The sequence below is a fragment of the Bipolaris sorokiniana genome (assembly GCF_000338995.1).
Source record: "Bipolaris sorokiniana ND90Pr unplaced genomic scaffold COCSAscaffold_11, whole genome shotgun sequence".
In the NCBI taxonomy this organism is placed as follows: domain Eukaryota; kingdom Fungi; phylum Ascomycota; class Dothideomycetes; order Pleosporales; family Pleosporaceae; genus Bipolaris; species Bipolaris sorokiniana.
The window spans coordinates 460888-476950 of NW_006911905.1; the positions used below are offsets into that span (position 1 = coordinate 460888).

A 16063-nucleotide genomic window follows, 5' to 3' on the forward strand; every position below is an offset into this window, starting at 1 on the left:
TCGGTTCGTATCTCTGGCACACGGCTCACGTTCTTTACCCTGCATATAGCGTATGTACCTGTGTACTGCCAAATCATGGGCTCCTTGGGATGCAACCTTGCTCCAGCATAGTTAGTTATGCTGCCAGGCCCCGCTATCCGTGGGACTTTGGTTCCTGTAAACAATTCCTGACACTTTGTTTACATCTTCACTCCGCATGGCTCCCAACGTCGGCCTGGGCTCCCAAGGCCCTGTTGAGCGCGGATGGGGTCTCTGGCTCACCAGTGTGCTGGCTGTCGTGCTGGCTGGTTTCTTCGTCGGCGCACGCATTATTCAGCGGTTTATTAAGAAAAGCGGGCTGGGAATGGACGACTATTTGATTATCGCAGCCTTGTTTTCTTCGATTCTGCTGACTGTGACTGAGTGTCAAGGTAGGCTCATCGGTCTGTATGGATATTAAACGCTAATCTTCTTTAGCTGTTGTGTATGGCTATGGGAGGCCTTGGAAGACACTACCTGCGGAATCTCGGATAACGGCTCGCAAATGGTTCTATGGGGCAAACAGTGAGTAGACCCATCAACACCTCCTCATTTCTGTCATAAGAATGCTGCCTAGGCAAGGCGTTGCTATGCTCCTAGGATCTCTGCTAACTGTCATAGTTGTTTACAAAGTGGTTCTCCTGTTCAATAAAATGTCAGTCGTATGCCTGTACTATCGCATCTTCGCCATCATTACAACGTCTTTCCGCATCGCATGCCATGTCATGAGTAAGTGTCTGTACCGCTATGACATGATCCCACGTGCTAAAATAGTCCCAGATATATGGATAGTCACTACAGGCATTGCTTTTACCCTGGCTACAATCTTCCAGTGTACACCGATTGCCGCTTTCTGGGATCACAGCATAGAAGGAGCCAAGTGTTTCCACAATCAACCCTGGTGGATCTCCTACGCGACCGTCCAAATCATCACCGACTTTGTACTTCTTGCCATGCCATTCCGACAGATTCTAAAACTCTCCATGGGCACAACTGAGAAGCTGGGTGTAGCATTGGTGTTTGGCACCGGTGGATTGTATGTGTTGAGGAAGATCTGCTCAAGACGAGTTGCTAACAGTACGAAGCGTAACCTTTGCGTCCATCTATCGCGCCACGACCATTGCAACATCCGCAAACAACCCAGATCCAACCTGGGGTCCCATTCCCGCGACAATATGGTCCGTCATCGAAGCGAATGCCGGTATCATTTGCGCCTGTCTTCCAATGCTCCGCGCTCCATTCGTACGCTTATTTGGACCCTTATTCGGCTCGCACGGAGCTTCCAAAGCCAACACGAAGCGTTTTTCATACCCAATGATCTGGCAAAGTAATCACCACCCCGGAACAGGCCATAGGAGTAGCGTGTCTCATCCGAGAAACGAATCGCAGCGCGACAGCGAATGTAACATCATTGAGGATGACGTACTTCCCCCTAGCAGACCTGGTGCATTGAATCGCCAGAATAGCGACATTGTCGTTACAAATGAGTTCAGCATCGAGCGCAATAAACTGCAAAAATCAAAGACGGAGACGACGATATGCGACACAAACACTGCACGGAGCGTCAGCGAGGACAAGCCTGAAGGAAAAAGTCCCTATTACCATGTCTAATTCGAAATGTGTCCCGCTTATTCTCTTCATAACGAATGTATTACGCCTAATGATATCGCAAAATCAATACGCATTTTCGAAATGCTTAATACGGGGCGGAGCATCCAAGATATCCCCCGATGTCAGCTGCACATAGACCCGGATAATGCAAGTCAATATCCAACAGAAAGAATTAACACACCACATAAAGGACCCTATGCCCACTACGCCCCATTGCGGAAAGCCAAGTGCTAAGTCTCTGATGTAATGTACATACGTAGCATCCATGTCTACAGGGATCCGCCCCATCCCACATGTACGGTACGGCGCTTCCCGCGAAACCTGCGCCACACCCATACATATGTAACCCGAATCGGCGCACTAATGGCGATATCAACGTTACAAGAGTCGGGTATCGATTGGTGGATTGTGCAATCATGTCAGATCCCATGATGCAAAATCACATGCCAAGAGCGTCCGAAGGCTGATCACAGTGCTGGAACCGTGGGGGGGGGGGGTACGCAGGGCGGAATCGAGGATGTCCGGCAGTTGTATGTAGCGTTGCTGTCATCTACGGAGATATTCTGGTATCGACTTGGAGCTAGTGGCCTTGACGCTTTGAAGGAGGATACTTGCTTCACAAGTTGTACATGAAGGCAGAGAGGATCGGGGGAATTTACCTATATGTCCAACATTTTCCAGGACCTATGCACTAAATGGTAAATCCACTTAACATTGTCCGATCTTAGGTTATCCCACGTGAGACGTGTTGGCAAGAAATTACGTATACTGGAGTAAAGACGTCTTAGTCGGTACTTCTCTAGGCGAAAAAAAACCCCGCCCGTTGAACGGTCCCGGTACGCATCACAATTACTCTTGACATATATATATATATACGCCATGTCCCCAAACAACCTTCCCTTTCTTCCTCGCATTATACCCTCCATTCCTACCCCCTCCAACCTCACTTACTCCCAATTCTTTACATAACCACCAAACATGCACCTCCTCATTCTCACTCTCATTCTGCCCACCCACGCCTACCCCAAAGAAAAGGCTCCCCTCAAACAGTCCCCGATCGACGATTCCCTGCATACCCTCCCCCTGCGCTACGAACCCATAGATTTGATGTGCATTCGCGTACGTCCTTGGCCTGTCTTTTGCACATCGCCCCTTTTTCGTCTCCAATTCCCCCGCTGATAAGTTTGTGTGTTTGGGAGGGAAACAGAACTACGAGCCATGCGATGACGATAGGACATGTTGTTCTTTGAATTGTGTGTGTTTCGATCTTGTAAGTGGCATGGTTTGAAATTGAGAGAGATGGGATGAGGGGCTAATAAGGTGGTGGGGGAAATTAGACTTGTCTTGTTGTAAGTACATATTTTACAATGGTGTTTGCAGTGAGAGGGGTACTGATAGTGAGTGAATAGGGAAGACCGAGGGTTGTAAGTAGATGGGTGAGTATGGTGGGGTGGGTGAAAGGCTGATGGTTTGTAGTGTAGGCCGGTTAAATAGTGTACGTGGGTGTTTGTTGCTACTCTGTTGCATATTACGAGCGGCCCTGGAGGGGGTTTCGTGCACGAAGAAATGCGATCTGGTTGGCTCTAAGAAGCTTTGCGCTGATTTACTGTGCAAAGATAGTAAGAATCTCCGTATTCAAATAGCGCCTGGTCATGTAACGAGCACCATAATCTCCGCCAGCCTGAATAGCCAGAAAATGAGGCAGAAATCGAGTTAAAAAATCAGCTCTCTTCATCGTTAGCCACCATCCTCGATAACATCATGTACAAAATAGATCATTCTAACAGCCTAGCTGGCAGTGCTATAGGAGAGACGTAGTTTAGATGATAGATAGATAGAGTAAATAGAGCTTAAGCTGCACCCTCTTTAGCACCGCTAGTTGGGCTGCTAGAGTTAGCTATTTTATATGTATGTTATCGAGGATGGCGGTTAATAATGAGGAGAGCTGGGCGATGTTGGGTTTTCGTAGAAAAAAGGCGATCGGCCGGTTCGTTCACGAAATATATGGTATGAATGAGGAAATTACCAACTCCATTTCTGATGAATGTCCTACTCTTTCCAGTCAACAAGCCTGATGAGCAGCATCGTAGCTGTAGGAGCCATGCGCTCGCCAAGACATCCACCCACGAAGCAGGCAAAGTGCATAGGGCAGGGGGTTGGCCGACATTCAGCCTGAGCCTGTAGCTAGTTTACGTTTTGCCCCGTGTTGAGATGGCAAGGTGCTAGGTATGTGCATACAGTCAAAACAGGCTAGCAGACATTGTCGCCATGGCTGCAAAATTTACCAAGAAAATTTCTCTGCGCGCTTTGCGCGACATGGACTGCCAATGTGAGGGATTTTTCTGGGAGCTGGTTCTGGTCATGCACTGTGGCACCGCCACAGACACAATGCAGCAAGAGACCTAGCATTGAGAGTGCCAATGCTTGAATGCTGTGGGCGTAGGCCAAGGGCGCGAATGAGGGGTGGGCAAGCAAAGCCAAGTCAGGATAAACGGCCTGCCGATCCAGCAAGCCCCGCTCCCTTTGTGCACGCCGCTGCGCCACACACACACACCTCGACGCTGGACAAACGCTCACACGTCATGCGCACATGCGGTAAATATTTGGTTTGATTTGCATCTTGCCATGTATTACGATGGATGCATAGGTCTTCCCGCTGCTCCTTGACGTAGCCACTTAGTGTCTAGGCCCTCGTCCAAGACCCCTTTAATCTGGCCGTTCTTCTCCTTCTCTGCCACTGCCATTCCATTTCATTCCTCCCCTCGAAGCCACAGACAGCCCTCAACCACCATGTCCACCAAGCCCACAACAGACTATGTCGAATCGACAGAACCGCCCGGGACCAAGACAAAGGCCCAGATGCTGACCGACGTCTTCTCCCTGGCCTCGCAATTCAGCACCTGTGTCGAGGCATTCAATCGCATCCACCCGACAAAAGACCACGACCATGCGCAAAAAGTGGCGCTTGCCAAGCTCGGCATCCAGCAGGGCAGACTACTCATCTTCGGAGACGCCGTGGGAATCTCTGCGCCGCCTGCGACAATTGCACGACACATGATTCCAAGCCATCCTGGAATCACAAATCCAGACCCAACTCTGCCCGTCAACTTTGGTGTGCGCGATCCCAGGCTCGATGAAGAGGTCATCAACGCCAAGATTCGAAGGGCGCTTCACGAGATCGCGGGCCGACCAAGCAACATGTCACGAGACGAGCTGATGAGCGTGTACGGCCTGAAAAGCCCAAAGACTTTTTCCAAGGCTGAATACCCCGCTCTTGACAGTAATCGGCTCGAGGGTTTCCGTGAAAAGTATGGCTTGCTTAAAGATCTCCTTACCCAAACTGGTGCTCGGTCTAGTCTCAAGCGGAATCTGAGTATGACGACATCGCATTGGCAAGTCAAGGACACTGCGCGCTTCAACGAATATGTCAAGACAGTGCGCACAGAGGTTGATGCTCTGATTGATCTCATGGGCGTAAAAGAGCAAGTCGATCGTGGAATTCGATCTGATCTTAAAAGCATGGGCTGGCATCCTGATCTGACCGGCCCGACGGTAAGACAGGACTGGGAGAAGCTCCGCTTGATTCGTGAAGCCTGTGAAGTCGACTATCCCGAGTACATTGAAGTCATCGACAAGGCACTGCAGTACATAAGTCAAGAGCTCAAAGAAACCAGTCTTGCCCAACACCGCGCAGGACTCGGCATCGCAAAACCAACCACAGACAAATCAGTCCACCGCAAATCAGTCCAGGAAACACGGCCCGCTCCAGCCCCCGTGTCAGCAGCTCCCAAAGTACTCCTGCCCGGCACTCGCAAGCCCGAAGCAAAATCCCACATCCAGCTCGCCGCCGAGCGCGCCATCAACCCGAATGCGGGCAAAGACAAACGCCCGAGCTGGCTCTCAGCCTTCAAATTCAAGTCCTGGAACAAGAGCACCAAGCAAAATCCCCAACAAGCCACACTGGAAAAACAGCGCTCAAACAGTGTTCCTACCGTAGACCCGCAGCGCTCCCTCTCCGCAGTCGAAATCCAAGATCCCATCTCCGACTCCATGAGCCCCCTGCAAGCCGTCCGCTCAAAATCTGTCGGCGCAATACCGCAGTCCCCCCAGTTCCCTACCGACGACCTGGACTCCCGTATTCACACCCTGGCACTCGAGGGCCAGCACAACGGTATCCCGCCCATTGCTGAAGACGCCGGTGAAGTCAAGGTGTTTCCCGTTAAAGAAGGAGGTGTAAACGGTGGGGAGTTTGACAAAAACATGCTTGTTCAGGTTGAGACTGCGAAGAGCGAAGGTAGGAATGAGGCACTGCAGAATGTCAAGACGACGCAGAGTTATATTGATCGGCATGATATGTATCCTGCCGTGGGCAGGATCGAGACGAAGGATATTAGGAATGTGGCACATGTGCCTGGACAGTAGAAACAGGTACCGAGGTGGTTATGATTATGATTATGATTACGATCATAATGGTGTTTTCTTTGCTCTCGCTAGATACCATGTTTAGTAGTGTTGTTTTGCTTGGCTGGTAAACTGGGTTTCTCTTCCGTAGTAGTCTAATATAAATGCCCAAGCGACATTTCTTTCTATTTCAGCCATGGAATGATACCTTTTTTTTGTCCTTGGAAAGGTGTGTCATGTACGAGGAGAAAAAGGTTTAACCTTGCCTCCGCCGTGTGGTTAGTAGTTAGAACATGGCACAGCCACAGAGGTATGAAGAAAATCTTGAAGCAATACAACTTCTTCAACCCACCGTTGTATAGTCTAGCGATACTCCTGGAGAAATCCCCGATTGCGAGTGATGTTACTACTACAAACTCCACATGGTTCAGATACATATAGGTCTATCAGAACATCCTTCTAGACAATGCAAGGTAGGGTCCTCAGGCACTGTTGGCATTGAGCAGAGTAACTCGTGCAGCCCCTGAGACGCGTTTAACGAGATTTATATACATATCTTTTGTCGAGTTGCAATTATCAGTATGCTTATGTGTGTGTCCCTAGAGCCTTGTCCTTGGGATATAGTTTTTGAGGCATCTGACCGCCTGAGACATGTTGAAGCGTTACGTCAAGAAACACTGCCAAAACTACTCGAGACAAGGATGTTGGGGAAAGAACGAAATGGAATTTATTTTCAATCAGAAGTCATATGGCGTAACCAGGCCTCTGACGCTTGCCGAAAGGGGTGAGTATCTGCGAGCGTAGTACCTTGTATCTTAACTACATGCTCTAGTAGTCTTATAGCATCCTCAACCTGTCCATTCTCCTGGTAGGAAACAGCAAGCTGATGCTGCGACGCTAGCCGATTGGGGTGAGTCTCTGCGAGTGTAGTGTCTTGTATCTTAACTACATGCTCTAGTAGTCTTGTAGCATCCTCAATCTGTCCATTCGCGTAGTAGCACATACTAAGCGCATGCTGCGAAGCTAGCCGATTGTGGTGAGTCTCTGCGAGTGTAGTGTCTCGTATCTTAACTACATGCTCTAGTAGTCTTGTAGCATCCTCAATCTGTCCATTTGCGTAGTAGGAAACAGCAAGCTGATGCTGCGACGCTAGCCGATTAGGGTGAGTCTCTGTGAGTGTAGTGTCTCGTATCTTAACTACATGCTCGAGTAGTCTTGTAGCATCCTCAATCTGTCCATTCTCCCCGTAGGAAACAGCAAGCGCATGCTGCGACGCTAGCCGATTGGGGTGAGTCTCTGCGAGTGTAGTGTCTCGTATCTTAACTACATGCTCTAGTAGTCTTGTAGCATCCTCAATCTGTCCATTCTCCGCGTAGGAAACAGCAAGCTGATGCTGCGACGCTAGCCGATTGGGGTGAGTCTCTGCGAGTGTAGTGTCTTGTATCTTAACTACATGCTCGAGTAATCTTATAGCATCCTCAACCTGTCCATTCTCCGCGTAGGAAATACTAAGCGCATGCCGCGACGCTAGCCGATTGTGGTGAGCCTCTGCGAGTGTAGTGTCTCGTATCTTAACTACATGCTCTAGTAATCTTATAGCATCCTCAACCTGTCCATTCTCCTGGTAGGAAATACCAAGCGCATGCTGCGCTGCCAGCCGATCTGGATCATCTTCATCTAGCACTTCCCTGCACCGCAAGCACTCCTCCGCCCATCTCACTGATTCTAGAACTCTACCGTCGACCATTAAGCATCGTCCCACCCAATGACTTAGCTTGGCTCTGCTTTCAGCATCAACAGATGTTTTTGTGTCAAGTAGTCGTAGTGCGTGAGGCATATATGCTCTCCAGACGGCCTCATTGCCAAACTCGTCGGTCGGGAAGACCTCGGCAACATGCGCCATAGCTTGTTGGCTCACACCTGCAGCACTACTACACTTTTCTACCCAAACTTTGATAGCTAGATGCACGAGTCGATGCAGATCATACCATTCTTCTCCTCCATCAACCTCACGAGTGTTGTTGCCTTCCCGCCTTGATACAAACGAGTACCCGCAGAGCGTGCCAATAGCCTCTTCTAATCGCTCTTGCGACTGCACCTTCGGCAACAGCGACTGTGGTATTGCCTTCCACTCAATGCACGACATGAATGCTAGCAGATCTGCTGCCACTATATCGCGCTCTCGAAGCTGACTGAACGATACCACCCACGTCGAGGCCACTGCGTTCGCCGAGCCCTTGTAGCGTGTTTGGTCCCGGAACTCTTTGCTCATCAGACTAATGGTATCTTGCTCTGTGTGTCTCAGCAGCCGCAGATACCTTGTAATAGTTGTTCTATTCATGTTCAGGTACGCGGCAGCCTGGGCGATGGCCAAAGGGAGGTACGCCAATTCGTTTAACAGCTCTTCGCATTCCTCAGTGGGGTTCTTTCTGATTAAAGACTTCTCTAAGAAGTTCATGGCATCTAGTCTGCTCATAGACCCCAGTTCTAGAACGTCACCTCGCGTTAACGACACGGCTAACTCTTGCACTCGTGTAGTGAACACGGTCATGCCCTTCTCACTCTCCGGTAGGTAGTCGATGATGCCCGCAGCATGCTCGGTGCCATATAAGATGTCGTGATCATCTGCGTTGTCGAGCACAAGTAGCCACGGTCCTGCCTGATCCGCACTTAGATGCTCTCTCACTAGCTCTTTTACGTTGTCTTTACTCGTTTCCGCCTGACTGATGTGTAAAGCAGTGGCAACGGCTACGCAGGCTTGCTCGTAGCTCTCCATGCTGAGTGCAGGCATCCAGAAAATCGAGACGGCTGGCATGGTTTCTCTGATTGTGTATGCAAACCGCAAGGCTAGCTGAGTCTTTCCAGTCCCACCGAGTCCCACAATCGACATCTTTTGGCAACCTGTGCCCTCCAGCAGCGTCTGATTGAGGATCTCAAGCTCTTCTTTCCTTCCAACGAAGTATCGGTTCCTTGAGAACGGTATGTAGTAGGAGGGTTTGTGGACAGCTGACAGGTCAGCGCAAACACATCAGACACACAACAAGATACTTATCCGACTGCCTTTGTACGTACCAGGTGTATAGGTGGTGAGGCTCCCTCCAAGACTCCCCGCTGACGCCTGTAGCTGGGACAATTCCTGCGAGTCTTCTGCGATCGCTTTTCGTAGCCTTTTAAAAGCATTGGTCTCACCTTCGCCATAGTTGAGGAACGTGAAGACGCCAAAGATACCCAGCAACGAGTACGCCTTGTCTTCTTCACGCGTAGTCTGACGCTGGTTCGACCAAGATAGGCGCTCCTCTACACTAAAGGTATCTAATGAGGCTCCAGTAAGGGCAGAACAGGGGATGTTTGTGATCTCGTGGATGAGTTGTTTTAGGTTGTCTCGGTCGCCTAGATGCGTCCAGTCTCTCGAGTAGAAGCTTGCAATACGTGGGGCAAGCAGCTCTTGGAGCGTCCAACCTCGAGTAAACCAGCGGCTTCGCCTAAACTCTCCTTCCCAAGCAGGTATGCTGGGTACACGGTCAATCGCTGGCTCAACACCAAGCACATCTGTTAGAAGAACATAGCATCGAGTCGCTCTCTGGTACCAGCGAAACATGGAGTTGATCGCATGCTGAAGCTCGACAGGATCTGCCTTGTTGATGCAGCACGTATCCACCCAGAAGTACCGCAGGCCATCTTGCTGAGCCTGTTGTGCGCAGAAGCGGATCTTGTCGAAGCCAGCCTTGTCACGTCCAAGACCTCTATTAAACTCGTCGAAGGTGACCTCCTGACCAGACAGCCAGGTGTGTGAGAGTATGGCGTAGGCGGGCACGTTGCTTGCGCCCACCAGGTCCTCTGTGAGCGCGATCGTGTCGTCATGTTTTATCTCGAGCAGTCGCATGTTGTGATGGAGGAGCTTCGGTCCTTGGCCACATCAGGCTGGATAGCATGGAAGCGCGGCGGCCTGACAAGCTGTTAGACCAATCGTTTGCGCTCTCTCGTGCCGCCATTTATAGATGCGGGGTACGTGCATGTTCACACATGGGGAGAAGAGTATACTGCCTCGCTTTGCTAAGCATCAGGACAGGCTATGATGGCCAGCCTGCGCCACAGCTCTAGCAGTCTTAGCATCGCAGGGATGTAGTACAAGGGATTCTTGGGGAACTAAAATAGCCGGATAAAAACTACGTCCAACATCAGCTCAAGTTACAGTAAAATCCACTATAAGCAACGGTATAAAATCTAAAAAAAAAGTACCAGAAGTCTTACTTCATATATTAGTATTTATTTCCTTAATTTTTAAGCTAGGCATTCCGTAGTGTCAATGTTATTAAGGCGTTACACAGTTATAGTAGGAGCACTTTTTGTCCGGCTATTTTTATTCCTAAGAGACAATGCAGACTGCTTAGCGTACAAAATCCTGCTACGTGAAAACCCGGGAGTATGTAAATAGAAGCCGCACTTTATGAAAGAAGCAAACCCAACAATGCTGTGTTTTTTTGTTTTGAAGATACATAGTAGGCAAAGACACTTCCGCAGTGTAATTCCAGTCTAGCTTAGTCTTCATTATATGGCGGGATTGAGTTGGTAGTGCTTGAACGATGTTCATGATTCTACGTGGTGGGATGTTCTGCTAACCCCAGGGAGGGAGATCATAGTATACGTACTAATCTATTTCATCAACCAATATCATGAATCCATATTTTCCAAACAGCATTATAGCTTGCCCTATGTATGACCACTTCATCTACCGCATTGTAGGAATGAACCCCTGACTATCCTTCTGCTGCTGCTCAAAACTCTGCTTAAACGCCGCCAACCCAGCCAAAATACCACCAACCATAAACAGCAGCGACACAATCGACCAAATGACGCCCCAGCACTGCGAGGAGCCTCCATAGCGCTTCGCAAAGACACTCGCGTCTGAAGAATTTACCTTGCGCAGAATAAGATCATCACAGATATCCCAGACGCTATACAGCGAGGACATGACACCAATGAAAAGCTGTTTTAAACACACGAATTAGCAATCACATAACACAGTGAGAAAAAGGGAAAAGCAGGGGGTATAAAACATACAACCAAAAATCTCAACGCCTCCCCATGCTCAATAAACCAAAAGCCCACCAACAACCCCACACTCCCCAAAATCGTCAAAATCGTCAGCCAATCCTTGCGCGCCCACCACAGCGTCAGCAAAAAGCACACACCTAGCACGATACTCGCTACTTTGGACGCGACAATGTTGAAGCCGCAAAAGGTGAGCAAGGCGCCGATGAGCGAGGAGCCCAGGTAGCCAGCGGGCAGCGTGACGATCTGCTTGCCGCCGCGCATGTGCGTGACGCCGCCTTCGTGGGGGTCGAGCGAGATGGATTCGACGCGGCCGCCGGTGCAGACGGCGGTGATTGCGTGGGAGAATTCGTGGAAGGCTATGACGAGCATCTATTATACCACATCAGTCCACATCTTAGTTCACTACCATCTCCTCCTCAATCCATCATAGGGACTTTTGCGGGTATTCTTCTCTTTCTCTTTCTCTTTCTCTTTCTCTTTCTCTTTCCCGGACGATTTTTCACTTTCAAGGGAATGATACGAGATAAAGATAGAGGCGGAGACTTTATGGCAAGGAATGGGGGACGGAGGATTAAAAGGGAAACAAACATACCTTAAACGGCCACAACACCCACCTCACATACGGTAAATTCCACAATAACGCAATAACAACCACATAAGCTCCTATCACACCCAGCGTAACACCCTGGGTGTGGTTGACAGATAGATCTCTCTTCGCGAATCCATGCCGCGCGTACAATCCCGATGAAGTCTCAGCTTCAAACGAAGCAGCGAAAGACGAAGACGATAAAACAGCTGCTCTCCGCGCCAACTCTCCAATATTAGATTCGAAAGCAAGTGTCGGTGCCATGATTCTTTTTCTGACTTTCCCGTCTCTTTTTTTCTGTTGATGCGGTGGCACACACCGTCTTCACGCCGGGCCTTCAAGCGAATGGATCCCCAACCGGGAGTTGTACGTACGTATAACAAAACAGGCAGATATATTCCAGAGAAAACGACTGAGGAAGGGGAAATGCAAGATACAAATGTTAGATCGTTATATTTGTCTGGTTTGATCCGTTTACTATGTGGCTGAACGAAAGAAGTTGTGGGGTAGGAATGGCAAATAAACAAACAGGCGGGCAGAGGGCGTTGTTCAAAAAGGCTGACGCGTATGTCGGGTGTGCCCTGCGCCACGCTAAATTTGGCGTGGGTGGGCTGCGTGGCTGTGTTGGCAGACAACGGTGGGTTTGATAACGTAATGTTTTTTACTCTTACTCCTCTGTATTAATACATCTGTTCAACTATTTGGTTTTGTCATGATGAAGGAAAAGTCACATTTCATATGCATGTAGAATTAAAATGGATTTTACGTGAATTGATGATTTGGGGGTATTGTTATGTGATGTGACACTCCTCTAGGCCAACATGCAGCGCTAAAAAGCAGTCATGCGATACGACCACCTTGGCATGATTATGCCCAAGGAAAACCAGGGAAAAAAGAACACCGCTTTATCGATGCTATCTAATATACATCAAAGAGGCTATGCGCTTAGTTAACGCGCTCTTGGTGCAACGACATGCCCCTTTCGGGTGAACTATCGTCCTTGTCGTTATACTTCTCAGCAACGCTGCCAGGCGCACCGCCATTAGCAGCGACGGCGCTGTGGCGGCGTTGCCAGTAAGCGTCGTCGCGCTCGTTACGCGTAATGTATCCGGCAGGTACCCACTTCTTACTGGTCCTAGCAGAGAGGTTGTTGTCCGAGTACATAATGTCGACATTCTCGAGAGACAGACCCTTGGTCTCGAAAAGGAAGAAGTAGACGATGGCTGCTGCGGCAAAGTTGCAGCCGAAGAAGACGAAACCAAAGGCGTATCCGATACCGTCATCGGCATAAGGCGTGAGGAAACCAATCAAGAAGTTACCTGGGGGGGTTTGTTAGTAAATGCAAAATGTGCGAGAACAAAAGGAACATACCAAGCCAGTTGAATGCCGTCGCCAAAGATGCTTGCTTGGCACGTGTTCGCAGAGGGAACGTCTCACCAATGACAACCCAAATAAAGGGTCCCCAGGTGGCAGCGAAACTTGCAATGAACATGCATGCAGCGACAATCATAACAATGCCAGACACCTTGTTCTCACTTGGGGGTAGAACAACGCCGATAATAGCGAAGATGAGCAGCCAAGTTGCTTGCCAGAGACCCCCAAGAATCAGTGGGACTCGGCGACCAAGTCGCTCGATGAGGTAGAGACCAGGGAAAGTCATGGCTACGTTGACAGCACCAAGAATAAGCTGAACCTGGATGGGATCTTGAACACCGGCGGACTGGAAGATGGTTGCTCCGTACTGTAAATTGGTTAGTGACAAATTGTTTCAGTGGATATCCACAAAGACTTACGTAGAAAAAGTAGTTGACACCAGTCCACTGTTGCGCAAACTGAAGCGCACAGCCAAGGATCGTCCTGTAGACAACACGGGGAATACCAGAAGATGAGCGGGCAAAGCATTCCTTCCAAGAACCCTGACCGGCGCTCTTTTGCTCGTTGATGGAGTCCTCCATTTCCTGGAAATCCTCATTGACCAACTGGTTGTTGGGGTCGTGCTTGAGACCACGGAGACGAGCCATAGCGATACGCGCATCTTCCCATCGTCCCTTACCGGCCAGCCATCGAGGCGATTCAGGGGTGAATAAAACACCGAAACCAAGAGGAATTGAGAAGGCGATACCAAGACCAATGACGATTCTCCAGGATGCGGAATTATCCTGACCTGGGTTGTCACGGACACCGTAGTTTATAATGTTGGAGACTATTGAGCATATAAGTATCATCCACGTACACTGAGAGAAAGCGATACTTACTCAGAATACCAATGGTGATCATGAGCTGGTATGAGGCGACGACCGGGCCACGAATTTCACGGGGGCAGACTTCGGACTGATACATGGGAACACCGATAGACAGGATACCGACACCGACACCAGCAACGATACGACCCATAGTCATGTGGACCCAAGTGTCCATAGCAGTGACCTGAATAGTGTTTCCAACAATGAAGATGATCACACCAACAGTAAGGTTCTTGCGACGTCCAAAAAAGTCGGCAGTGTATGCACCAGCAAGTGCGCCGATAAGGGTACCAATAGACATGAGAGAGACGAGCAGAGACGAAATAGTTGGATCGAATGCAACTTGGCCATTGCCCTGATCTTGTCCGAAGCGGTCAATGAAGTCGCGGAACAACAGAATACCGGAGATTTGACCCTATACACGATCAGAAAATGTTTCTCCAGGCAGGAAGTATCTCAAAGCATACAGTATCGTAACCGAACAGAAAACCACCTATCGATGTAATCACACCGAGCATGATAGCCTCGGTACCGACTGCGGTACCGCGAATCTTGAGGGAACTACATATCATTAGTTAGAACAATCCGCATACATGTTGTGTATATAATTCTCAAACTCACACTGTGCCCAAACCCATGATGACGGTAGTAGATTGAGCTCAGCGAAAATGCTGAAGGAATCTGAAAAATTGCTTGTTCTACGCATCGCGAACCCACAAGGTCTTAAGTATCGTTGCCAATCCCTTGCCGACTTTGGTTATGCGGTAATGCCCAGTGTTGCGCCCAGCTTCGCGCCCAGACATGCTCTCCGGGGTTGTACGTCATCGCCGCCACGCCGTCACAGGCGCCCCGGGCAGGATGAACCCTACGTTCTTGGCTCAAGCTGCGCAACAGCCATACGAATTCCGTCCTGAGCTCGTGAAACTGCAGTAGTGGGCTTGTCCACGCAACATGGCTGCTGAGGACTAGCGACCGACATGTGGGGAAGTTGACCGCGATTCGATAGCCAAGGCTGCTCCGCCGACTATTCCGGAGAAGGCCAATGACCGTGGTTGCGCTACCACAGTATCGCAGGAGATGGATCGGGTTCCCTTATGAGCATCTGACCGCGGACGGCCCATATGGTGTCCTACTGCTTGAAAGACTGTGAGCCTCACGAGCGCCTCTGATGATGTCCACCCCGCATTCGCAACGGGTGGCACCGCGTCGCGTACTTGACGCCCGTTATGCCGGACAACCGGTTCGCAGAGACAGGGCCATTGTCGCGTGACGTACATGACGGTGGTAAATCAAGGCGACGTGTACACCCAGAGGCCGGTCGAACGTCGGTGAAGATACTTCACTTTGCGATGGAGGTGGGGATGAGGGCGCCTTGAAGTCGATACACGTCCGTGCTGCCCTCAACATCACTCTATCGTCTCCCCGACTTTCTCTCCGCCTCTTCAACAACTTGCCGCTCGAGCCGGGCCAATGTTTATGGATTCGCTTATTTTGCCCTTCAATCTCCGACCGCGTGCAGACAGGCTCGGGCCTAGCAAGAATGTGACCCATTGAAAATGCAACATGAGCCAGGTTTCGGTCTCAGATCGGCGGAGTTGGCCCACTTGAGGCTCAAGGAAGCCACCAAGAATTTTCTAATGGCCTGTTAGCGGCCCGCATCGCACAAGAAAAGGAGGAAAGACATCCTCGGCAGTTCCGCAGCCGTGGGGAATGCGTGAATAAAACTCTGAGGGGCAGTGGAGATGTGGTGGTGAGGAGAAGAAGGGGGTTGCGGAGGTGTGGTGGTGTGGTGATGCGGGGACCTGGAGATACCTTGCCACTCCTTGGGGATGTCGAACAAGACAAATTGAACTGAAGGGATTCTCAACACTTTTGGATGATTATATACAAGATGTTTTACATATACATTCTGCGACATCAGGTAACGAATGCTCTTGAGTTGCTGCTCGCCGTCGTCGCCCATTGAAGTTTAGTGCAGCTGAAGAGTTGAGAATGCGCAGAGATAACGCACTGTGCTTTGCAAGCCGGCGAGCATGACTCGGGACGTTACTCAGTTGTTGGGTCATCTAGCAGCCTCATTATTCGCCGTACACATGCATACATCTACATATAAAAGTGATAGTATGTCCGCACATTTTTAACGTTGTTG

At 49.8% G+C, this 16063-nt stretch overlaps 6 protein-coding genes across 6 annotated transcripts; 3 read left to right on the forward strand and 3 right to left on the reverse strand.

Moving 5' to 3' along the window:
- Positions 1–196: 196 nt before the first annotated feature.
- Positions 197–1929, forward strand: COCSADRAFT_147102 (uncharacterized protein; the record flags this gene model as incomplete). Its single annotated transcript, XM_007704095.1, has 5 exons — positions 197–410; positions 457–543; positions 640–747; positions 799–1054; positions 1104–1929. The coding sequence occupies 5 exons, from the start codon at positions 197–199 to the stop codon at positions 1627–1629; spliced, it is 1191 nt and encodes a 396-aa protein (XP_007702285.1). The 3' UTR covers positions 1630–1929.
- A 630-nt stretch (positions 1930–2559) lies between these two features.
- On the forward strand, positions 2560–3211 carry COCSADRAFT_38715 (uncharacterized protein). The gene is made up of 5 exons (XM_007703906.1): positions 2560–2748; positions 2837–2899; positions 2967–2978; positions 3039–3053; positions 3106–3211. Exons 1-5 carry the CDS (start codon positions 2608–2610, stop codon positions 3121–3123), a joined length of 249 nt encoding a protein of 82 aa, XP_007702096.1. The 5' UTR covers positions 2560–2607; the 3' UTR covers positions 3124–3211.
- Positions 3212–4195: 984 nt separating this feature from the next.
- COCSADRAFT_38717 (uncharacterized protein) lies at positions 4196–6230 on the forward strand. Its single transcript, XM_007703907.1, has one exon. It carries the CDS (start codon positions 4420–4422, stop codon positions 6049–6051), a length of 1632 nt encoding a protein of 543 aa, XP_007702097.1. The 5' UTR covers positions 4196–4419; the 3' UTR covers positions 6052–6230.
- A 533-nt stretch (positions 6231–6763) lies between these two features.
- COCSADRAFT_183075 (uncharacterized protein) lies at positions 6764–9913 on the reverse strand (the record flags this gene model as incomplete). Its single annotated transcript, XM_007704096.1, has 2 exons — positions 6764–9036; positions 9103–9913. 2 exons carry the CDS (start codon positions 9911–9913, stop codon positions 6764–6766), a joined length of 3084 nt encoding a protein of 1027 aa, XP_007702286.1.
- A 653-nt stretch (positions 9914–10566) lies between these two features.
- Positions 10567–12197, reverse strand: COCSADRAFT_38718 (uncharacterized protein). Its single transcript, XM_007703908.1, has 3 exons — positions 11678–12197; positions 11092–11454; positions 10567–11017 (listed from the first exon to the last, which is right to left on the reverse strand). Exons 1-3 carry the CDS (start codon positions 11933–11935, stop codon positions 10760–10762), a joined length of 879 nt encoding a protein of 292 aa, XP_007702098.1. The 5' UTR covers positions 11936–12197; the 3' UTR covers positions 10567–10759.
- Positions 12198–12616: 419 nt separating this feature from the next.
- On the reverse strand, positions 12617–14432 carry COCSADRAFT_95126 (uncharacterized protein; the record flags this gene model as incomplete). The annotated part of the gene is made up of 5 exons (XM_007704097.1): positions 12617–12990; positions 13043–13412; positions 13465–13874; positions 13927–14329; positions 14382–14432. 5 exons carry the CDS (start codon positions 14430–14432, stop codon positions 12617–12619), a joined length of 1608 nt encoding a protein of 535 aa, XP_007702287.1.
- Positions 14433–16063: the final 1631 nt, after the last annotated feature.